This window comes from Falco naumanni, chromosome Z (genome assembly GCF_017639655.2).
Source record: "Falco naumanni isolate bFalNau1 chromosome Z, bFalNau1.pat, whole genome shotgun sequence".
Taxonomy (NCBI): domain Eukaryota; kingdom Metazoa; phylum Chordata; class Aves; order Falconiformes; family Falconidae; genus Falco; species Falco naumanni.
Genome location: NC_054080.1, coordinates 2,694,654 through 2,717,736, shown reverse-complemented (window position 1 = coordinate 2,717,736; position 23,083 = coordinate 2,694,654). Strand labels below are relative to the sequence as shown.

Below are 23,083 nucleotides of genomic sequence, written 5' to 3'. Positions count from 1 at the left end.
CAGGGAGTGTCCATGCAGACAATTTTTGAGAGGTGTAGTGCATTGTTTGGTTGTTTTTCAGTTCTTCACCCCAGGCTAGTAGTTTTAAGACCCCTATCTGCAGTGCGGGGAGCTTGCTGTGGATATTTTCCCACTGTCCTCACAAGCGGTTTGAAACTCTCGTCTCTGGGACAGGTACTTGGTGTGAAAGTATCAGCAAAGCTTTAGTACCTGAAAAAAAGAGCGTGAGAAGGGCTACACTGTGTTAGGGCAAACGTCAGGCTTGCCCAGTGCCCAGTGATCATTGCTTAGGGAAGGAATATATATTTAAAGAAAAAAAAAAAAAAAAAAAAAAGAAGAAAAAAAAAAAGGAAGGCATAGTGCAGACCTTCTCTGGTCTGCATTTTTCCAATGTATTTGTAAGAGATCCCTATCTGTAGCATATGGCGGTTCCTAGGATTCCCACCATCCTTCACAGTGTGACAAGCCCTGCCTGATAAGCACAGGTTCACTTCAGGTGTGAGGATGCGGATTGGGTAACGCTGCTTGGAGGGTGTTCAAAGCCTTGGCAAGTGGTATTTAGGAGCTGGGAATTCCATCTGTGCAGTTGAAACAGCCTGCCTAATCCCGAGGACATTAAAGCACAAACAAAAGCCTTGCATTTACTGTAGAAATGCTGATCCCTCTCATTAACTTGGTTGAGTGGCACTTGCGAAAGTACGTGAATCCTATCTGTTTGCCGTTTGTTTAAACTGGAGAGCCTACTGAAGTATCTTTGAAATGCCATTCATTTTCAGCCTGCCAGTGTCGCAGGTATTCCTATTATTGCCTAAGCAAGGATATGGCCTCCTCTGACGTGATCCAGATCAATACAATTTCCTTGTTAACCAAGTTTTCCAATTCAGAGATTGTCAAGAAAACCTGTTCTTGGGTTTATGGTTTGGTTGGGGTTTTTTGTGTGAAATCTGCACAGGTTTATTTTACCTGAAGGATTGACCAAAAGCCAGTAGAGATTGCTGGCGTCCAAAATAAATGTCAGAACAGTTCAATTAATAATGACATTGATTTTTGTAAAATGTCTTCTGTTTCATGTCATATCTCTGCAAATTAAAACCCATCCTTAGGCTTTTGTTCTCACAGTCTCTATTGTGTATAATAAACTCAACCCTGTGCAGTCTGTGCCTTTCCACTCATTCTTTTTCATAATATATGCTTATATGTTACTTAATTTTGTCAGAATGTGGGTGCTTTCTGGATGTAGATTCTTCAGTCACATCTTCCTACATCTGAATATATCTGAATCTGAAATACAATGTACTTTTGTTCATCGGAAGTACGCTGCATTAGTACGGTGCACTAAACTGCGTACTCTGCAAGCTGTTTTGCTTACACAATAAGAGAGTTTTATTTACCATTATATGTTGTGAGTGATGTTTTGTCGTGATTTAACCCTGGCCGGCAACCTAGCACCACGCAGCCGCTTGCCCACTCCCCCTCACCCAGAGGATGGGGAGGAGGATCAGAAAGGAATGTAAAACTCCAGGGTTGAGATAAGAACAATTTAGTAGGTAAAGCAAAGCCGCGCACGCAAGCCAAGCCAAGCCAAGCAGGGAATTCCTTCCCCAGGCCCCACGGGCAGGCAGGCTCAGCCATCCCAGGGCAGCCGGGCTCCATCACCTAACGGGTACTCGGGAAGACAAACGCCATAATGCCAAATGTCCCCCCTTCCTTCTCCTTCCCCCAGTGTATATACTCGGCATGACGTCCCACGGTATGGAATCCCTCTCCGGCTGGCTTGGGTCACCTGTCCTGGCTGTGTCCCCTCCCCATGTCCCGTGCCCCCCCAGCCCTCTGGCTGGCAGGGCCCAAGGAACCGAGAAGTCCTTGATTTAGTAGAAACATCACCCAGCAACAACTGAAACCGTCACTGTCCTGTCAACGCTGTTCTCCCATCAGAGCCAAAGCACTGGCACTGTGCTAACTACTAAGAAGAAAATTAATTCCATCCCAGCTGAAACCAGGACATGTTTTTATCAAACAGTTGCAAATTATGCAGTTAATCTTAATTCTGTATTCTACATTTTCTGAAATTTACTCATGATTCTATTTCCTTATGATGATGTTAAACCAGGATAATGTGTTTGGAGGAGCACCTCTATTCTTTTTCACATTACACCTTTGTTTTACAGTTATGTGTTCAAATTCCCTTTATTTTCTCAACTTAATTATCCTGAGTCTTTCTTCTTAGTAGTTGAGAGTGGAAATGAAACTGCCATTTTCCTCTGAGTTTACGTTATCCTAAATCTCAAAAGCATCACAACTAAAATGCATCATGGAAAGTTTGCATTGCCCTACCACGCCTCTGGAACATGAGCTGTCTTCTTGGCATTTTGCACATAACTGCTGCAGCAGACAGAGACAGACCTTCCATATGACTGAGCATTGCAAAAGTCAGGCCATTAAGCCAGCCACATGTGTCTCCATCTCATTTGCAGATATTTAATGATCTGTATCAGGGACAACAGTGCCGTTACATAAAGCAGAGTCTACTTAGGAAATTACAGGAGTCAGATACCAAGTCAGAATATTAAAAGCTGCTTTGAGATATCTCTCACAAGAAGTCCCGATGTTGAGGAAGGTGCTTTGCTGCCAGTGCTGAGTATTAATGAGAGCATGTTTGTTGCTGTATGTGGAGTAATAGGAAGCCCTGGCTGAGTATATTGGATCATACCATTAACAGCAGTAGCCAGGAGACTTTGAGTCTGTCATAAAAGGGAAGAAAATTTTTCTGCTTGAAATAAGAATTGATTAACTTGCTTAAATTGAGGCCTTTACCAAAAGTTAGGTATACTTTTGGGATGTCCTGTGTCATAACGTATCTTCTGTATGGATCTTCTATCCACATTCTCCTTAATCTCAGGCAGTTTTTAACAGATTTCTGATTTTAAACTAGCAGTGGTTCTTTTCTCCCTGCTAAAATGTCTTTAGGAAGACTGTGATGTTTTTCTACAGCTTAAAATAATTTAATTTTCAGTTTAAACTTATTTATGGCCCCACATGTTCTGCTCCTCAATTTTAGCTGAAATGTTCTTTTTCTTCTCTGGCATTTACTCTGTGATATATTTATAGAGAGCAATTACATCCTTGCTCAGCTGCGTTATGCCAAACTAACCAAGACAAGCTCTTTTGGTCTCCTTTTATAAAACAGGTTGTCCTGATTGCCCCAATAAACCCTTGCCTGCTTGTGTCCCATTCTAAATTACTGCCTCCTAATGCCATGGGAGCAGGGATGCAGACAGTATGTCTGAAAGTGTTACCGGCAGTGTGGAGTTGGAAAAGAGAAGGCCAAGGTGATGGTGACATAAAGTGGTCAGTCCAGCTCTGCAGTGCTCCCTGGCAACTCCACTGCCAGAACTTCCAGCTTCTGTTGCAGCACTCATGGAAACCACCTAGCTAACCACCCATTTAATGCAGCACCACGTGCTGATTCCACTCGGTACAGACAATGCCTTCAACATTTTTTCATCCACAGATTGCTATGTATCTACTATCTGCACCAGCTCATTAATTAAAATACTCCGGGTAACAAATCTGGTCCTGAGATTGGTCCTTGAACTCAGCTGGTGATGACCTGTAGCAGAATTTTGGGGTGTAGCACAACTATAATATTGTGTACCTTTTTTCATATTCTTTGCCTCCTTATACTAGTTTCTTCCCTCTCTATCCTAAATAATAATTTCCCATGTTTTGACGCTCTCCTGGAAACCAAGTAGCATAATAGGATCAAGTTCTGGTGTGATCTACCTGTAGCAAAGCTTTCTCCTTTGCTGGCACATTCACTGTTCACTCATCACCAAGAACTGTTCCCACTTCCCAGATGTATTTCTTCAGGACTGTCAGTTTACAACTTTAGTTTGCAGATTGTTACCTTTTCCTCTTGAATCTTATAAATTCTCTTCCTGTTTCTTTCTAGTGTTGTTGTTAACTTAGTTCAAAGTGCAGATCTGCAGTCACCTTTAGCCAATACCTGCAACTGGTATATATACAGAGTCTTGACCTTTGAATAAAGGCTAACTTTTGGCATCTTCCTCACATCTGACTGACCAAAGATGTCTGTGTAAATTTCTGTTATCACTGCTGTAACTAGCAAAGAGTATTTTGTAATAAATGAGTCATGCACGTTCTGAACTTAAAATAAAAAGCTGCTTTAAGACCGTAGATTCAATTTGTGATATTCTCGCTCTTGTAAACGACACAAAAAAACCCCAACCAAAAACAACAAACTAACCAAAAAAAAAAAAAACCCACCACCAAAAAACACACAAGTGTAATACTGAGGTGACACTAATTAGTGGTAAAGTCTTACAAACAACATCCACTATCTTAAATATGTTTATTGTTTTTTAAAAAGAATTTAACTAACAAGAAGTTAACTAGACCATCGTAGGCCTTGTATTTTTCCAGTGCTCTTCAGGCTTAAGGTATTGCAATGGAAAGAATTTAAGAAAAGCAGGAGGGAGCTTGGTACAAGTCAACATCTGCATGTTTTTCTGCATATATATATGTATGGTCAACTATCACATGGTACTTCAGCTTGTGAAAGTGTATAATGTTTGTAAGTCGTCCCCGTATGAAGAAGTCCCTTTCTGTTCTAGATACTGACACGTCTCATTGCAGCAATGTGAGAGCTCCTTCTAACTGTAAATACATTCACTTCCATGACACCCTCTAAGCAACAGAAAATACTGTTAGGCTGTGACACAGATAGCAAGCTAAGATGATGAAAACTAATGCTTCTCGCCACTTCCACACATCCCAAGGTCTCACATGAAGGGTAGAGAGGGCAGAGTTGAACTCATGTCCCCCGACATCTGAACTCATGCCCTAACCCCTAGACCTTCCTCCTCTTTAGAATAACTGATCTCAGTAGAAAGTATGTTTTGCCATTGATTACTGATTAATTCAATTAGAAAAATTGTTGAAAGAATTGTGCTTTTACAAGTGATCCCCATATGGCTTTGATCTGACTGCACCCACAGCTAATTCTTTGTGACCAAATATCCAAAGAAAACTTATCTACCATTGCAGTAAGAAGCAGATGTTTGATGAAAACAGCGCTGTTGTAAAATTAAAGTGTTTACCTTTTTAGAAGCAATGATTCAACGGGGACTTGCACTGACAATGTGTAACAGCAATTTGAAAATTATGCAGAGCATTATATCACTGTTATTATTTCTTTAGGAAACAGTGGCTTGTTAAAAGTCATTCTCAATGACATTGAGAGTGCAGACAGTGCAATTCTCAGACCACAAAAAAGAGGGAGGACAGGACTAAGCACTCAACGGTTGGCTGGACAAGGAGTCCCATTTTATGCTTTGCGCCAGGACCTATGCCAAAGATGGTGTACAGCTAGTAATTCCTTACAGCAGGCTGGCACCAGGCTCCTGCTCAGTAAGTCTGGCAATGCATCTGTTCTTTCACAGAGTGGTATCCTTCAAGGATGCGAAAGCACTGTCAATTTTTTTAATTTTTATTGTTATGTTGCTGGTACAGTCAGCTTAGCTAGGGAAAAGGAATGAGAACTCAATTAAATTAAATGTGAGACAGTCAGAATAGAGATATCACATCCCTTGGATAAAACAGGTATGATCTGGCCTACTGCATATCTCAAGGTATTATTATTATTACATGGACTGTTTCCTAACTTTACCATTCCAGTAACTTTCACAATATTTCCTAAGCAAAAAATGTAAGACTTAAGTGTCAAGTTGTCATTAAATTGTTTGGCTTAAGTGTCTTCTCAGAAAGTTTGAAAGAGTTTAGAAAGCTGCTGCCTACAATGGCACAGAATTTCTGTGTATGGTATCAGCGTGTGTTTTTTTCTGGCTTCTCTTGAATTCATTCCTTTTTCACAATATTTCCAGGAAAAAAAAATATTCCTTACTTTTTTTGTCCTTATAGAGGGGTTATGTTTGAGTCTCATTCTATTTTTAATGTGTAATAACGTTTTTTCCACCAAGTTTACACTTGTACTTGGTGGAAACTGGACAAGAATTAAGTTACATAAACACATCTTCTAGGTGTGCTTCAAAACATCAGCAGTTTTTAGGTGGCTGAAAGCACAGGAGGATGCTGGGGGGAGACGTGGCATGGGGCGTTGGATGGATAAGCAACCATTCTCCACAGGAAACTATCAAATGAGACTAGTATTTAGGAAACTTGGTTCTTGCCATCCTGGGTCCTGTGCCTGGCAGAGCTTAGTGGCCAGCATCAATTAATAGTGATGCTTTGAGGGCCAGTAAACCGAACATTACCAATGGGAGCTAACAGTCCTAGAGTCTCCCTACTCAAATGTCCCAACATAATGCTAACTAATTAAATGTCAGCATGTCCAATCACTTGAATGGGCTCTGAGTGAAATTTTTTGCCTTTGCACTGTACACAAAAACCTCCAAAATTCTGTCGGACTGCTTAGAAATCGTCCATGGATTGGACTAAACATTCACTTTAAAGCATGAAATCTAACATTGCAAGTTTAGAGACAGAAAGGCACTTCAAATTCCCAAGACAGCAATTATAGTAGTAATAATTAATAATATAATCATATTATTTATTATTATAAACGGGTCAAAAGAACAGTTGATAAGAACCTCTCCAATTCTATATGTGAGATTTTTTTAATGATCCAGAGAAGATAAGCATCTATCTTCCATTCACCTTTGGCAGGGGAACAGAGCACTAGAAACTTAAGTCATTTATGTCCATGGGAAAATCCAAGCGTCCAAAGGACTGGCAGAGCTGGACGCACCAACAGGGTGAAGGTTAGACAAGAAAAAGCTCTAGCAGAACTTCCCAAAGTGAACATCCTTGCAGAAGTTACACAGGCAACTGGGAAGTATAGCTGCAACCAAGAAAGCACCTTGAAGAAGAGGTGTAGGTAACAGGAGGGGACCTGGGAAGCGGTGAAGGCCTGATGAAAAGCTAGCTTCATAAATATGACCAAGAAGCAACAAAACTGCGGGAGAAATATCAAGTGTTCTTACTGCACCCCAGAGACTCCAGGCTTACGTGCTCAAGGCTAAAAGAGGGGGTTTGATGAAGAAGATGTCAGAATACAAGCACAATCTTGCTGGAGAGCCAGCCCTTCAGCTGGATTGCAGAAAATCTTTGAGAACACTGCTCTGTGGAGGCTGCAGTACATACTTTCCCTGAAGGAAGAGACTGCAAACAAGTGAATCTGCTTTATAAAGCAAAAAAGTGGGGTTACCTTTCCATGGCATTGCACTGTTATCAAAGAATATTCTGTTGCCATACTTCAAGCAAAACCATCCAGATTCCTGAACTAAAGGCATATTTGTATAGTCTGTTTCACAGAACAAGAAAGAAAATTACTCAGAGCACTGAGTGACCAGTATTCCATCAATGATAGACCTTAAGTGCAGCACATTTGCCTTATCTCTGTTTGCATTAAACCTGGAGTACCAAATTTTCTAACTTCTAGTCTTAAAGCCAGACCACATGACCTTGGCTGTACTCTATGAATAACGTACAAACTATTGTTGCTATTGTTACCCTGTGTGTCTGGAATAAATTTCATATCTAATACAAAGCAGATACTTCAAAGACTGTAAAGATATTTTCTTTCTCCCTGCAAGCAATTTATCAGCATTCTTCCCAGGGAATTAATAGACTCCAGGGGATTCCAGATGTCTTTGAATGGTCATGCTGCTTTTCAGCTGAACTGTTCTGCCTGTGGTTAGGGAACTACTATGACAAACTGTTCTCCAGACATTGACCGTCTGGCACTTTAAATGGCCCCAAGTCTCACACAGTCTCACAAATTTTCAAATTGCCTTAACTAATGAAGTAGCATGGGAGGAGGTCTTGGAAAGCTTGCTCTAAGTCATTCTAATAGAGCATGTAAACTTTATCATTCTTATGCCATCAATTGCTCTTTCTTTTTGCAAAATTTGCTTTGTGGGAACAATTTAGCTTGGGGACCAGTCTGCTGAATCTGTCTTGCCTTAATTCCGTCACCCTGGGGGGGCTGTTTTACTGAGAAAAAAGTGTTGTCTTAGCAAAATAAGTGAGAAGCAGAATCAAGACTAGATGATGTAAGGGCTTACCAGGGCAAGAAGTGGATTTTCATTTGATTTTACTAACTGAGGTGTTAAGTCTCTAGCTGAAACTGAATATTTTACTTTTGCCTTTGGAGAATGGAAGATCTTTGAAGGAGGCTGTAAATACTTATGAGAAGCAACATGGCCTTCAAGAGTAAGGTTAACTTGGCTGTTGCCTACTTTAAATGCTCAGTTTTGGGATCAGGACATCTAAACCAGTGCATCAGTACTACCAGAGTGAGCCAGAACACTCACCCTCCTCCTGCAGTTAGTAGACATGAGGTTTTGTTTCATAAAATACTGCAGGAAGATGCCTAGAGCTGGCCAAAAGAAATGCTAATTACAAGAAGGACCCTGAATCTTGGCTTGTAAGGGGCCCCTGAGTCAGACCTGCACTTCAGGCACCTCTGTCCATTGCTGTCCCTTTAATCCTGAGTGATGAGTCTTTGACTAGAAGAATTTTCACCTGTACCGTGTTTGCAAAACAGCCTCATGCCAGAGCTCTTCGCTGAAGAGGCCATGCAAGGAGTGCCCTCGTCATCAGTGTGCAAGATTCAAGCCCGCAATTCCCACTTCTCCAAAGGTCACACTGTGGATAGATGAAGTTGCTCAAAGACAAAAGTGAACAGACAAAAGGCATCCTAGGTCAGCTAAACACACACCTGCCTTCCGCGGTCTACACTGGTTAGGGATAAACTGACCATAGCAATAGCTTAGACTCCTACTAAACATTTTACATACAGACACAGTGTTAGGTGTCCACAATCTGGAGTTGAATTCCATCCTTTATGACCTGACTCAGTTGCCTAAATGAAGATGTCTATACATATATATAAGGTATTATCTTTAGGAGACTCGGGCCAGTCATTTGATAGCAGAAATCTGTCCAATCAGCTATACTGAAGTATTCTGCTCCAACCCTCAGTTTTAGGAAAGGCCATGGAAGAGAGTGTGTGAGTACTGCTTAGACTGGTGTTCATCCTATTCTATTATCTGCCAGCACTGCCTAAGGATGAGAGACTCTCGGTTACTGCAGCTGACATCCTCTCCCTAAAAATACATAAATTTGATTTCATTAATAGGTACTTCTATAATGCTTAGCACCTATTCAGTGATGGAACAGAGGTCCACAGACAGGGGGCCTGTAAAGGCTTAAATTATACAGTAGGTTCGTGCACAGATGTGAATAGTCCACTGTTACGGGGGCTGTTTCAACCCTAATTTTAACTGATTTAACTAAATCTGGTTTTACTGGCTCTTTTAGACACCACTGATTACTGCCTTTACCTGCTGAGTCTCACTGTTTTAAATACAGAAGACTCCAGAGAAAGAAAGAACCTTTTATGAAGTCCCCTGTGTCTGCCCTAGCAATTTGGGTTTTTCAAAAAAAAACCCCAACAACTAGTTTGGTTTTTTCTCTGTCCCTGTGCACTGGTACCTCAGCTCCTTCTTCCACAGGTGTCTGCATTTGGCCTTCGCGCCTCCTAAACCTTCTTTGCACCATGAAGTTACATGGACCCTCTTCTCTGAGGGTCCTGTGTATACCTGGGTGGCTGTGAGGGAAGCACAGTCCTGCAAGATCCGAAGCAGCAAGGATGCTTCCACAAAAGCAGCCACATTTTTGCATGGGTTAAGTTGAATTTAGTTCAAGTACCTGTCTTACTAGGACGACAGTGTCAGCAGCTGGATCATAGGAGGTGGTGGTGGAGCCATTGCGAGTTCAGGCTGCCATAGGTCTTCTCAGGGAAGTGAGCATTTGATACAGGACATCATCATGCCTTAATATAAGACAAAAATTGCCTCCTGTGCACAGAGGCATTCCCCAGACTTTTAAGTATTGTCAATGAGAGAGAAAACATTGAACTAGGTGGTCCCTTGCGCTCACGCAGAGGATGCTCTCTGTAGCTAGAAAGTTGTTGCAGCAGTGAGTATTAAATATGTTATTTTGTTAAAAACAGAGATTGGTATGTAATGCTATTTTTCAGTACTCTGTTCTTCAGAAAAAGGCTTGTTACTTACCCAGTGACATAACTTGTAGGCATTCTGTGAATTTTCAGAATATTATACTAAAATACAAACACTGATGCTTTAGAGCCTTTTAGATTTGCCAGTAGTAGATGAATTATGACTGGGCAAGTGTGAAAAAAATTATGATTAATACCAGAATTTCATATTGTATCTAAGAATGAACAGTTCTTGAGAATTTAAAAAATTAATGTACAGCCACCTTGACCACATCCCCGAGCCCTGAGGTCTCCCTTTAAAAGCTATTTTTCAGCCTCTTTGTGTCCCTGTCCAGGGAGATAGCAGATTCATAAACTGCAGTAATTGAAACCAGCGCAGATTTCTTGAGTATGACTAATCATTACCATTTCTCACAAAAGATTCACTTACTCCCAGCCAAGATTTTATTAATTTTAATATGAAAACATCCACACCTATCATGTCTCCCCTGAGGTCTTCCCAGGCTGCTGCAGAAATGGACTCTGACTTCTATTGCTTTGGCTAGAGTTGAGGATGTGAATTCCTCTGGCTAATTGCTTTTTGGATGACCTACAAAACACCAGGGGTCAGATTCTTGGCCTGGTAACGTTGCTTCGCACTGCTCTGGCTCAATGCCACAGCTCCCATCATGGGGAATCCCAGGAGGAGGGTGGTGCAAGGTCAGGGTATTCCTGACTTCAGATACCCACGTTCTCCCCGCTGCTGCTGTACGTGGCAATAAAAGGGAGCAGCCTTAAAACTGCTCAGACTTAAGTGGAGGGTTGAAGTGGCCCCCAGTGGGATGCTTCTGCGCAGCTAGAACTTTACTCTCAGTTGACTGACATAAAGTATGGAGCATCCGGTGACTTAAGCAAAGATAATGTGATGGATACATTTTTTAAAACACGGACCAGGCATTTGGTCCCCTGGGACAGAGCTTTTAAGTTCTTAACAATTGTATGCAGTCTGGCAAACATACCTGAGCAGTGCAGATGAACATTGCCAGAGTCAAGAATAGCACAGGCGTGCACACACGTGCTATTTGTGCGTGTGCTCCTGCACACACAATGAATGCTTTAGGCTGCCCTTTCTGTCCACGGCAATTAGGGAAAACCAGAAACCGAGCCGCTTTAAACTTTGCCTATTAACAAAGGTAAAGTACCACCATCTTAGGCATATCCCACCAAAAAATATCTTGATCTGTAACCACAGGGTTAATTTTGTACCATGTCTGTGGCATGTGACATATGAAATTGTTCTGCATCCAGAAATTAAGGAAAGGGAAGAGCAGGTCTCCATGTCATAGCTGACCTGCCTCTCATCCTGCTTGTGCAATGCTGTCACATAAAATCTATAGGGAACACGATAATTGCTTGAAGGTACAGGCAAGTGTCTTTAAAAGGTATATCCTTCCCCTTCAGTGCTCCAGGCTAACCCTGAAATTAATTGTTCTGACAGTCATCACCTGATGATGCTACATGGAGGACTTTTCCTCATCATATTAGGGAGACCTTGACAAGGAATGGGGGCATGTGTGGTGTTCTCCATCCGTGTAACCAGAAGGTAAATCTTTCTTATTGCACAGTAGAGCCCCAGTCCCTGTGCACACTGAGTCTGCTGGAGATGGGGATGCCGTCCCCAAAAGAGGGAGCAGTACCTGTCATCTGGTTATACGGCTGTTTCTTTTCACTAGTGCCACGGAAAAGAGCAGGTTTGTGGCAAGAGTTAGAGGCAAAGTGTTAATGAGCAGCTAAGGTGCTCCCAGAGCAGGTCTGCGGAGCCCCTGTGGGTTTTACTTGCACTCACTGGGTCCGGGTGTTTTTGCATCCAGTGTAGGCTCCAAGCTGCAGGTTGCGGTGGGAATACCCCTACAGGCTTCACCTTCAAAATCAAAGCTGCTTAGTTAACTAGCCTGTTTCTAAATCAGTAACGCTCCCCTCCACCGATAAAAAACCCACCCTGTCAGTTGTTAGCCAACAGCCAAAACAACCCAACCCCAAACCCGCAGCTTTTTTTCACGCTGAGGGGCAGCAGGGGGGGTGCCTGGTCTGGGATTTGTGAGGGGAAGGGCAGCGCGGTCTCAGACTAGCGTGCCCTGCTGCCTCGAGCAGCCAGCCCGCGGTCCCATGCAGGAGGGACACCTGGCTGCACGTGTGTGACCCCTGTGGTCTGGCCAGGCTGGGGCAGATGTTCTCCAGAGGGAGCCACATCTGCCCTGGCTGTCCTGACGGAGCTCATCAGCCTGACCAGCTTTCCAGGAAAGAGGGAGTGGCCGTAGAGTCTTGAGTTACTGAGCGTGGACCACCTGGAATATCATGTGCAGAGAGCACTTGTCCTACCTCTGGGCACTCCACAGTAAGGAGTAGGGGATGCTGAATTGGCTTTGAACTCCCACCCACACTGGCTTTGAAGAAATGGAAGGGCAGGCAAGTAACGTGCATGTTCTGCTATGAAAAAAACCGGCAATAGCGCTTCTGCAGTGTGGTCTGTAGGGGCTGGTTCAGATTTACAGTATTTGGGTCTAGACTTGAAACATAGGTGCTTGTTTCTAGCTGGGGACAGGGACTGTGCAAAGCTCGGACCCTGACCCAGGTTCTGGCTGAAGAGTAGCCTGCAACTTCGAGGTGTTTCTAGCTCTGATAGAGAAAAAGGGGGAAAAAAAACAATTTTCTTTCCACATTAGAAATGCTGCCACTATTTGATGACTGGAGAAAAAATCCTAGTCTCTGGAAAGGCGAAGTGGGGAAATAGCTATCTTTTATTTCAAGAAATCAGGGACATAAAAATTAAAGCTGTAAAATACACAGCAGCCTGAACCCTCTACATAAAACCTCTTGTATTTTATGCCTCCTTTCTATTTCAGGTCTTCATTTGCCTAATTACTACTCAGAGGCTGGCAGAGATTTCCCCTGCAGTGCTCAGCTCTGCTGACTGCAGAGACCCTACCTGGCACGCTGACTTAGTGCGTCAGCATTCTAGGTAGAAATGAATGAAAAATCAATCAGGGCAACTGCAGTGGTAGCATATACAACTCTAACCTACTTTGTGCATGGTTTCGAACATTTGATTGTGTATTTAGGCATCTTTTAAAATGGTAAGTGGATCTGAAATAAAATAGGTCTCTCTAGTCAGCCTAAGAAATGTTTTGTCATCTTTACTGCTTAGGTAAAAGCAAACTTACCACCCTGACTGCTAAGTTAACTTGCAGTCTTGGTTGAAATGCCAAAACCTAAGAGAAGATTGTTTTAGTCTTGAAAATCTGTCACCAGCAGATTGCATCATGCAGTGGCTATAGATGCAGTGAATAGCTTTGATTGTTTTAACTGTATTTACAGATGAGATCTAGAGTAGGTCTGGAAAAGCAAAAGTACACGGGAACCTTTTTTGAAACACAGGTATTGCTGGCATATGGTCTTGCAAGGAGTTTGGTTTATGGATATTTGTGTGTATGCTTTTATTTTTTTCGTGTTGTATGTCTGCATAGGCAGAGTTAAATGTGGATTGCCAGTTTCCTTTCATTAAAGTCCATGATAAAAAGGACCGCTCTTCATGTCTATAAAATCAGTAGTTCTTGTAACTTTTTCAGCTGAGTGGGTTAAATATGTTACAGATCCATCATAAGATCATTGCTGTAACAAGTTGTGCAGTGCAACAATTTAAAAGGTTTCCAAAAATTCACAAGCCTCTTTGTATGCGATGCCTTTACAGTGAAGAAGATTCTTTTGATTATAAAGATGAAGAGTCTACTTTTTCTGGTGCTGATTTCTGTCTGCTGGGCTGAACCTCACCCTGACAACTCAAGCCTGGAGCATGAAAGAATTATTCATATTCAAGGTAAGGAAATACGTGAGAAAATACCAGTATCTTCATATTGCTGAGGGAAACAGAATAAGGTGCTTAATGGTCCTTATTTTTTTATTCTGCTGTACTGTTTTTTAAATGCTGTTATTACTGGTGACAAAACTTTTTCTTTTCTGGTTCTGTTGCACTGTTATTACTCCTAAGGAAAGTAAAAAAATGAAAGTTGCACTGTGTAATAGCACCTAGTCAAAGCCTTGCAAAGATTGGTGAGTAAAGTGCAGCATGATTTAAGATTAAGGACAAAAGCATGCATCCTAAAGTAACAAGCAGCTGCAAAGGGGTGAAATACCTTTAGTTTATTATGGAATATATTTTGATTGTAAGAAGACTGTCATGCATAGTTCTTCACATTACAGAAACTTACTGCTGTTTATTATTTAAAAAGCCTCAGCACATCTGAGATCATAACTGGGCGACTTAAAACGGGGAAGGGGGATGGGGGACGGGGGGTGGGGTGGGGGGGTGGGGAGGGGGAGGAAAGTAGCTTACCCCAAAAGCAACGTGTCTTTCCTCATACCTTTAATTCACACTGAGTATAATACCGGCCTTCTGCACAATCCCGTTTGGTTCATGTCTGAATCCTAGAGCTTATAGCTGTAGCAGGATTTGAGTCTGCAGTACAATGCAGCTGTTTTTTCAGTCCCAGCTTCAGTCGTTGAGGGTCATCCTGTATAAGAAAAAAACAGGGGATTTATGCAGTAAGGACAGGCAGAACTAACAGAGATTCTTCTGCTTTCATTTATATGTTTCTTGAGGCTGGCTAAAATTAATATTGCAAAATTAAGAAACGCAGCACCATTGTTCTTTCTCTTTAAAGTTTGATTCCTTTCTCTTAACAGCTGGCAGATTGTGTTACTTGAACGTTTGTGTAAATACGAATTACCAAGTTAGGGCAGGTTGCTAAGAAAGCCTGAACATTTAGAAGTCCATAGGAAAGTCGCAGAAGTTAAAGGTACCCTGCACCTATTAAAACAGCCACTTGGATTGTCAAGGTCAAATAAGGAATAGCAGAGAGCTGGTTTCACTCTAAGAAAACTCACAGGATGAAGGTCAAATGAATGTGTTGTAGCAAAAGGGAGACACAGCGCTTTTGGGAGGTGATGAATGTTTGTTCCCCAGGGTAAATTTCAAATTTGACATCAATATCTAATAAACACACAGTTTGCCTTTCCTTGTGTAATTCGGTTTCTGATCTCTGAACTTTATTTATCTTTTTGGAACATTAAATTAGTGGAAGTAATTAAACCAAATCAAAATTATTTTTCCTTAATATGTGTGTGTTAAACTTCCTTAGTCAGCAGTTTAATTCACAAGTCGTATGTGTCACTTATTACTAGCCCTTCAGCATGTATACAGTGCAGTCTGCAAGAGCTAAATAGTCCAAAGCTGATAGAATTTTCAAGGTGGAGCATTCTCCCTACCCGTGAAAGCCTGTCTGAACATCGGGACTTTATTCCTTCAAGGAAAGATGGATAAAGCTTAAAATTGAGCTGTACCATGACCTTTGTACATCAGCTGATTCAGGCTCTGAAATACACAGACCACAAATCAAAAGGAATAAAACTACTTGGAACTTGGTATTTTTACTATTAATTTTTTTTTTAATTCCTCTGTGCATTGTGGAATCCCATCACAGCTGGGATTCTGCTCTGCCCAGTGCTGCATAAACACACACGATGATCTACACCTGGAAAGGAGCTGGAAATCAGGGAAGCTTGTGGAACACATGTTATAGCTTCATACAAAAGGTATTTCATATTACATTGAAGGATGTATCATCCCCCTTCACAGCTGAAATCCAGGAGATGTGTAGCTAAACTCATCCTGGACTGCATATTTTGGAATTCCTTGGAATAACAAAAGGTGAGGATAGATGTTGTGTAGTCAAGTCCACAGAACTGAAAGGGATCTCCTGAGGCAATGAACGAAACTGTCTTCTGCTTCCCCTTCTTTACATCATGTAATCTCCTGTGGGTTTAGTTTCATTGTTTAAAAAGTTGGGCTTCAAATCTCATTACTGCAAGATAGTTTTGGACCCTATTTTTCTGCGGCGAAGGACACTTTCCTAATTCTCCGTGTTTATTCACAGCCATGGTGTAGCCTTGTGCTTCTTCTACTATTCCTTAGCTTCAAAAAACATTTTTTCTTCTTTGATGTTCACCTTAAAACATTAATAAGAAAACACCATATCCTCACAGCTATCATTTGAGTAAACTTTTTCAGATTCTTCTCTAAGTGTACAACCTCTAGTTACCTGATAATATTAGTAGTTCATCTCTACACTGATTCTAGTTTGAATTCATACTTCTTGAGTGCATCCAGCCAGGATTTTATTCCAGTTAAGATCTTAGGCTGTTATTAGTATTTTTGTTTTCCAGCTAACGACACTTTGATTTTCAGACCTTGGATCAAATTTGTACTTTTCCCAATCACACTGCAGTGCTGATCGATAGTCTGTTGTGATAGACAGTATTTAATAGTCATCCTCCTTCATTATCACTTGCAATTGACAAACAGAAAGTTTGTATGAATAGTTATTCATGCTAGGCCTTAAAAATCTAAGTTACCGATTCAGTATTAAATGCTATCACACTCTTTCCACCCTTCCTTCTTCAGACATTCTAAATATCCGTTCTCCTCCCTTCAGTGACACTTAATATGCCACCTGAAAATTTCATTAATTCAATAGTCATGTTTACTTTGTAAAGTAAAATTAGTGGAAATATTAGAGAGTCTCAGAAATTATGCTGGAGACAGTTCATTTGCCTTTTTCTAGGCTGGTCATTTCTGTTTCAGCCCAAGCAATTGCAGTCTCCTCCATGTCTTGTTCTTAGACACTTAGCAAAGTTTCTACCAAAACACCTATTTTCTCCATCCTGCCTACTTTCAGATATTTCCCATATCACTCACTTCCCTGAGCTCCAGGCAATCAGTACATCATGTTTCCCTGGCCTTATACATTTATTTTTATTACACACTTGATGTCAAATCAGTCTGGCACCCTTTGGTAGGTGTCTGCTACATTTCACCCCTCTTTCTAGTGAATTACTCTGATTTCGTTCTTCAACAACTTTTCTTCAAAAGCCATTCGAAGGTCTTGATCCTGTTTGCTGTTGAGGTCAGACTAATCAGCCTGTTAATGGTTAAATTACATTATATAAATTACATATATTTATTATTCTGCCGTTGTCCAGAAACACAAGATACCATTCTGAAAGTGACAGGTGAGCTAATATCTCTGCGATATCAGAGGTCTGCCATACCAAGTGTCAGCAGTAACATCAGAACTTCAGGCTGTGAGGTTTTCTACCCTTTTCTTTGAACAGGCTGTGTTTTCTGAGTTCAGCTTTCATCTTTATGTTTTCATTTCATATCAATGCCTTCATGTACTTTAAACCACATCATGCTTTCAGAGCATCAAACCCAACGTTGTTAAAAAGAGAGGATTTGTTAATACAGAACTGGGGTCATTTCTCTGTTGCCTTCCGCCTTTATCTCTGGAGTGGCTCCGCACTGCAAAATGAACTGTTCAGAAGATTTTTTTGCACTGCTACGGTAAGATCTTTTGCAGTACTACCTGACATGCTTTTGATCCATGCTCCGTTTTGCATTCACCATCACTTCTTATTACTTCACAGCCTGCTAAATCACTAATGCATACAGTGCCACCCCGTTGCCTTTGTCTTTCATTTGGCCTTCCGAAGGAGCAGCCACCTATTAGTGTTGCGTTATCTCTGACAGCAGTTTCAGCTTGCTTCTGACTCCCCGAACAGCTCCGCTTCAGGAACTGGAAGGTCTAGTTACCCCACTTTGCTGCCCCTCCGTGAGCACGGAAACTCCTGCCACCTCTCTCAGGCTCAGCATCTGCTAACCAGGGTGAACACGCTTCATAAACCACATCGTTCCGCCTGTCGGTGTCCAGTCTAGTCCCGGTTCTCCCCTCGGCAGTTCGCAAAGTGAAACTCAACCTCAATCACATTTCTCACCTGGCAGACAGTCTTACCTCCCTGCCCCCACCAGTATTCTTTTTGCTTCTTTCCTCTGGCTTGCTTCTTTTGTTTATATCCTTTCTTCTTTGGTTTTATTCCAATATCTATGAACAAAATTTATAAAACAGCCGAAGCTGCATTTTATCTCTTCTGTGACTGTATTTTCTGAGGAAGGGAAGCCCGTGGTGGGTTTCACGGTTTTGGTCAGGCTGCTCTGTTATCCCAGACTGCTTGACCAGTTTACTTTCCTCTCTGGTAGTTTGCCTGCGTACAAAAGTAATTCCAGTTTAACTTCTGTGGACAAGAGCAGATGAGAGAACTATACCTGAATAAGATGTGTCATCCCCCTCACTGCCCTCCCCCCAACACCCACCCCCAGTAATCTGTGTGTGCCTTAGGGGACACCAGCTTCACTCTTTAGAAAAAAATCTGAATCCTAAAAGAAATCATCTGGTGAATGTTGAAATGGGACAGAAGTATACCCTAGCCAAGTAAGTTTCCACAACAAGAAAACAATACTACTCTAAGCATCTACATGTCATCAAAGACCCTTTTTTTCCTCTGAAGTCAAGATTGGCAGAGGACTCTGTGACCCAGGAGAGTGCATGATGACTCTTTTCAGTGCTCAGTTTTGTATACCTCTCTAATCTATTTATAGTGCTAGTTACTGACCAATTATTCAAAGAGGCAGAGTACTCTTTGGAGATAAGGGCATTCTTCTGTGTGTAGCTGTTCTGCAAAATAAAGGAAGTTGACTTTACGGTAATTGCTAAGTTAATTACTTAACCGTGGCAGGAGCCTTTAACATATGCCTCCAGTTTGTTCAGGTTTTAGAAACACAAGAAGGGACAGGGAAGGCATACAAAATTTGATTGGTGAGGGAAAAACCTTTAACTTTTCCTTAAATACAAGTAAAATTTATATTGTGCAGCATTTAATTACCTTTCAGATACAAGAATACACCCATTCACCTGTCAAGATCTTAGCACAGATTTGTTTATACAAACAAATAAATACGTCAACATGGAATGAGAAGAAAACTTTCTAATACTGCCTTATTAAAAAAATTAAAATTAAATCAGTTAATAACAAATAATAACAAAAGCAGAAGAAATCTTTGTCCAACTTGTTCTTTCATGATAATGAGTTTTATTTACAGTCCGCTTCCTTTCCTTCAGAACAAGCCAGAACCAACAGAGAGAAAGAAACTGGACTAGTCAAAAACATAAGAGATTCAATGCACTACTGCTTTGACCTCTCACATTAATTCTTATCGTGCTTTACCACTTTCCTTTTGACTTTGTTCCTTTGGTCCACCTTTCGCATGTTTTTTTTTCAATTTTCAGTGATGTTACCTATTACTTCTTTCCATTTTCTACCATTTATCTTTTCCACTTAAAATTTCTTACTAGTTTTGATGCCATTCAGGACACTTTAGATTATGGCATGATCCATTTTGTAGTTTCTTCTTATAATTGAGCTGCCCCTATCGCATCAACACAACTTGCTTTCCTCTTCAGTGTATGGCAGGTTGCAACAGCATGTAATGGAAATGTCAGCAAAGAGCAACCTCATCTCTTGCTGGTGTGGTGGTTTCCTGGTATTCAGGGCTGCATATTCTGGAACAGACCTTAAATGATAGGTATGAGTATATTTGGATACTAAAAAATTATTACAGAAGCAAAAGTATTCACATTAAACATAAATCTAAATTACTGATTTGCCTTTACTTGCTACATCACTCTAATTCCATATATGTAGCATTTGAAGGTAATCAAAGAACTGGAAAAGCTCCTCACTGGTTCCGTGTGACACTTTGGTTTTGTCGAACAGCCTCAGTGGCCACCCGTGAGGATTTCCTTCTGCGCGGAAGGGGTGCAGAGACACTGCCATGTCTTCTGCCCTGTTCTGGTCTATGAGGCCTGATGTTCATGCAGTTTCTTTATCTACACTGAAGTAAACACATGCTTAAGGTTTGTTTAAGGCAATAGGTGGCAATACTTTAAAGAGCTGAAGTTTGTTGTTTCCCTGCTGGTTTTATGTGCTGTTACGTCTCCTATAAACCTAAGCTGGAGTTAATAAGACCTGTTTAACAATTCCCCCCAACGTGTTACTGTGGTTGAACACACGGGGTCAGCTGAAAAATGTTTCACTTCAGTCTTGTCATCTCTGTGTTGGAGAGACAGATGTCTTCTCTTCCATTTCTAAAATAGGTATTTTTAGCGGTACAAGTATTTGGAACCGTGTACCTGAACTTTCTAGATTTACGTAGCACCTCTCTTACCCATTTGTACGTCAAAACTTAAAACTAACATATAGAAAGTAATTTATTCCTGTCAGTTTAGGGTAGGAACATGGGAGTATGATACTTACGTTTGCTTTCTCATGACATTAACAAAAATTACATTAATGCTTGGGCCAAATAAGAATGGTTTTTCCCAGTTTTACAGCTGATACACAACAATTTTGGGATTTTTTTTTCCCCTAGAAGAAAAAGTAAAAAGTGTTAGTTAAAAACACATTTGGAAAAAATGTAGTAGGAAAAGTAAAGTGGAAAAAAGTGTTTGCTTAGTTCTTCCTCGTGTTTTTCCCTTCAGATTCTCTGAGTAATACACACATATATGTGTATGCCAGTAATGCACTTCTATACATATTATAGCAATTGGGAATTACTGTTATCACAGAAATAATTTCTGAGCTTTAAATAAGCATGGTAGCGTAATAAACCATGCCACTGCTATGGAAAGAGTGAGGATATTTTGGCATGAGAGTTTATGTTCAAGTCCCAGGTAACACTACAGGAAGGCAAGAGACAACTCCGTGTTTATTTAAAGTAGGATGGCACAGGGTGTTATTAACCTAATATGGTTAATAACGTATGGCCTGCTAATGGCTTGCTAACAGTGGCTTGCTAACAATGCCTGGTGGCTTGCTGGCAGTGTGGAACATTTAGGCAATACATGAGTTTATCTAAAAAACCACATCTCTAATGTGATCCCAAAGTTACAATTTTTTTTCCCCTCTAAAAATGCACATTTTTTCCCCACTGTTGCTCTGTATGTTAGTCCATTAAAATGTGGGAATAATCAAGTTTCTTAACCAGGTCAGCATAAGCTTTTGGACATTTCTGATGGATCAAGTGGGTAAAGCTGTTTGCCAAAGGTCGTGGCGTGACGCATCCTCTCTGCCCCGCACCATGTTCCTGGCCTTCCAGACCTGGCTTGCTGTTACCCTCGAGTGCAGAAGCCAATCAAGAGAGGGGAAAAAACACCACCAAAAAAAAAAAAAAAAAAAAAAAAAAAACACAAAAAAGCAAACATAAAAAGACAAACAAATCTGAATACATGTCCAGCAGTAAAATTTGAAACTAAACCAATAAGCCAGCAGGTGAGACGGAATTGAGAGCTGTAGGAGCATGAGAGAAGCCCGCTTACTGTCCTGAAAGCAGGATTCGCTCTGAAGGAAAGGTTAGATGTGTACAAAGCAATGACCAGCACAGCAGTGCTAATTGCGTAGCGTTCAGACAAGGGAGGAGGAGAGGTAGAGAATGAAACAGAGGCAGATAGCGTGCTGCTGCCTGTGACTTACTACTAGCAAGATACTCTTTTGCCTACACCATATTCCCGCTTGGTTTGGCACCACAGAGATACAGCAAAACTGACCAAAATAGCAAGTTTCCAAGTGAGTTTTCATTTGTGGCAGTCAGTCTTTCCCTCAAGCTTGGAAAAGCAGCTCCCAGAGCTGTATGTTGTTCCATGCAGCTGGACAGCTTCTGCAACTCGGACAAATTCATTTTTAGCTAGCTTAGCTGGTTTTGCATGATGTTTGCCTTTGTCATCCATCTAATTGCACCAAGAGGATTAACAAAAGGCCGCAGCCTGTCAGAATCAATAGTAGGGAAGCAGGAGTGGAAGAAATACGCCAGATTAGTCACCAGTGGTGCCTGATTCTGTGCCAACAGCTAAGCCGCTGCTAGCTGCCATCTTAGAAGGCAAAATATGCCTGGAAGAGTGAAAACCCCACCTAGCAAAGCTTTCTCATCCCACTTCAGACCTTGGAGCTGAGACCAGAGCCAGTAACCAGGCTGTTGCCATCTCTGTTCCCAGCAGAAGGAGCAACTGGAGGTTGCCCAGCACATCCCTCACTGCCGGTCCACCATCTGAGGCCCTCGAGCGGCCACGCACGTGGTCTGTCTTGTCTCCAGCAAGGATCAAGCCGTCCTGTTGCAGACAACTGTTTAGCGAGGGATTATCTGGGGTTTGCAGAGTTTATAGTTGTTTGGCCGTTCACCATACAAATTCTCTGGTGGTACTTCTGAAGAAAGTAGTTCTGGGGAAAAAGAAGTATTGTCTTCTTCAAGTAACATGCCTGGCCTCTGCGGTAACACTCACATGTCCCATCTTTTCCTCCTCATACTCATCTTTTAGATATTCTTGCCATCTAGATATAAAGGTAATTTTATCCAGAAGCAGCAGGCTTGTCAGAAAGGGAGCCACTCTGACAAGCCTTTAAGTCTTCCGTGACCAGATCACTGTTTCACAACAGGTCATCGCTCATTGTGTTAAGGTAACCCTTTGCATTAAGGTCATTTAAGATGACTTTCACAGCAGTAATCTGGAATGCTTCATCCAGAGTCCTAAACATATAGTGAGTGAAGGAATTCTGGTTTGCTCTGTCCTTGGGCATTATTTTGTTTGTTGTTTTTTTTCTTTAAACTCCTCCTCTGTCAGCTCCAGAAAGACCATGACCATTCATTTTGCCATGGTCCCAAAAATGTGCCAGAAATTCGGCCCTGGTTCTCACTGGCTGCTGGATAATAAAGACCTCTTTGCCTTTTGCCAAACCCCAGTCATTTTTAATCCTGAGCCCCTGCTGCCTGCATGTTTTCTTCATCTCTTCCAGCCCAAAAAGCAGGTGTGCAGCATCTCCCAGTCTGACATAGGCTTTTCCTCAGAAGCCAGAGATCCTTCCTTCTCTCCTAAGTCTGGGAGCAGCAGCAATGTAATTTTCTGCCCCGCTGTCTTACCAGAGAGAAGGGTGCAGCATCTCTTTTTCTGTAAAAAAGAACTGGCTTTTAGAAAACTTGACAGTGGAGGTGTATTTCAGGTGTTGCATCTCCCCTTGAGCCTCCGGGGACGTAAGAGATGCTCC

General features: G+C 41.5%; 1 protein-coding gene and 1 long non-coding RNA gene across 2 annotated transcripts in view; both read left to right on the top strand.

Moving 5' to 3' along the window:
* Positions 1-1,642: 1,642 nt before the first annotated feature.
* LOC121081257 lies at positions 1,643-4,825 on the top strand. The gene is made up of 3 exons (XR_005825624.1): positions 1,643-2,005; positions 3,275-3,277; positions 4,813-4,825. It is a non-coding gene; the product is annotated as an uncharacterized LOC121081257 (long non-coding RNA).
* Positions 4,826-13,816: 8,991 nt separating this feature from the next.
* HAPLN1 (hyaluronan and proteoglycan link protein 1) overlaps positions 13,817-23,083 on the top strand; it is a 29,649-nt gene continuing 20,382 nt past the window's right edge. The window contains exon 1 of the mRNA XM_040580128.1: positions 13,817-13,916. Coding sequence (XP_040436062.1) covers positions 13,817-13,916 — 100 coding nt within the window. The remainder of the gene's footprint in view (positions 13,917-23,083) is intronic.